We start from the raw sequence: 1,440 nt of genomic DNA on the forward strand, positions 1-1,440 counted from the left end.
TTCATAAATATGACTAGACAGTTGGCCCTTGCCTAACTAATGTGTGATTGTGTGTGGCCAGAAATGTCATACTCACACACATGTATGTACACATGCACACATAGATCTAATTAGTATATAGTGAATACAAATTTTGCCTGACCACAAGCCAATTAAGCAAAAGACCTAATCCCATGTGACACATGCTTCACTATGATACAAGCTTTAGCTTCGTTTTCTTAAATTCAAATTAGCAATTACATTTAAATAGTTTCTTTTTTTTGAGCGGGTGGGTAGTGTATAATAACTATCTACAAGAGTACATAAATTATGTACTCTTGTTATAGATGTATTACTGGTATTCATTATCATCTGTATAACCTGTGTGCTAATGAATAGTGATGAGGCATACCATGTGGGAGGGAAACAGATAGACTATGAGTCTTAAGGTGGTTTACAATTATGAAACTAATATAACGCTAGGCCAGCATACAGTCAATTTTTAATCAAAAGTGTGAGTGACCTGCCTTTATCTAGCCTCTTGGCCAGCTGACACCTCAGTGGTTGGGGTTGGCCCGTGAGACTACCTTTAGCAGCCACAAATTATAAAAAAATTGCATATGCTGAGATCTCTCAATTAGTCTATTTTACATTAAAACCAGAGTTAAATTGACATATACATAGATTAGATTTTACAACAATGTATATAAATGGAACTAAGTAAATATATAACATCATAGCTAGCGGCATACATACAGAATATTAATCTACCTTTTCTGGCCATGACAACTCTAGATCTCACTATAAATTTTAATCATAGATACTGGATTCAGTGGCACTTTCAGACCGGCCGGGAGGTTGCTGCCAGATAAAGGAGTCGAGTCCGAGGTCGGTCTACAGTGCTACTGTTGATTTCAGTTCAAATGGAACACCCGGGCGGACCTGGTCCGGGATCCTGTCATTCTGAAAGTAAGCTCACGTGATAAAAATGGCTGACCCGGCCACGGCCCGGGCGTTCCATTTGAAGTGAAATCAACAGTAGCATGTGGTAGGGTCTCAAAAGCGGACGGACGGACGGACCCGCCCCGCCCGAAAAAGGACGGACGGACTGATGCGGACCCGACAGGACCATAAATATCCATGTAAAGGACAATGCAGACCCCACAGGACAATAAATATCCATGTAAAGGACAATCATTCGTGGATAGTCTGTCTATAAGACACTTCTATACTTGGACAATAAATTTATGCACGTATTAAATATGCTAGGACCAATAGAAGAGGTCATGTTAGCGAAAATGTAGCTTTATCAATGCAAAATTGCTACTACAGGCTGCATAAAGCATCACAATACTGAACTATCACTTGACTTCTATTTGTTATTATTAATAGGAGTTCAGTGACACCATTTTAATGATTTTTCTATATTACTTGGTCCAAATCCATATCTTCAATCAATAT

The 1,440-nt window shown here is 38.8% G+C and overlaps 1 protein-coding gene across 2 annotated transcripts in view; it reads right to left on the minus strand.

Annotated features, from left to right (window-relative positions):
* Nucleotides 1–1,010, minus strand: part of LOC109589540 (uncharacterized) — a 4,921-nt gene extending 3,911 nt beyond the window's left edge. For both annotated transcript variants that reach the window (XM_020005602.1, XM_020005601.1), the window contains exon 1: nt 751–1,010. In XM_020005602.1, the coding sequence (XP_019861161.1) occupies nt 751–763 (13 nt within the window). In that variant the 5' untranslated portion in view covers nt 764–1,010. The remainder of the gene's footprint in view (nt 1–750) is intronic.
* Between the last annotated feature and the right edge of the window lie 430 nt (nt 1,011–1,440).

This window comes from Amphimedon queenslandica, unplaced genomic scaffold (genome assembly GCF_000090795.2).
Source record: "Amphimedon queenslandica unplaced genomic scaffold, v1.1 AMPQUscaffold_11204, whole genome shotgun sequence".
Taxonomy (NCBI): Eukaryota; Metazoa; Porifera; class Demospongiae; order Haplosclerida; family Niphatidae; genus Amphimedon; species Amphimedon queenslandica.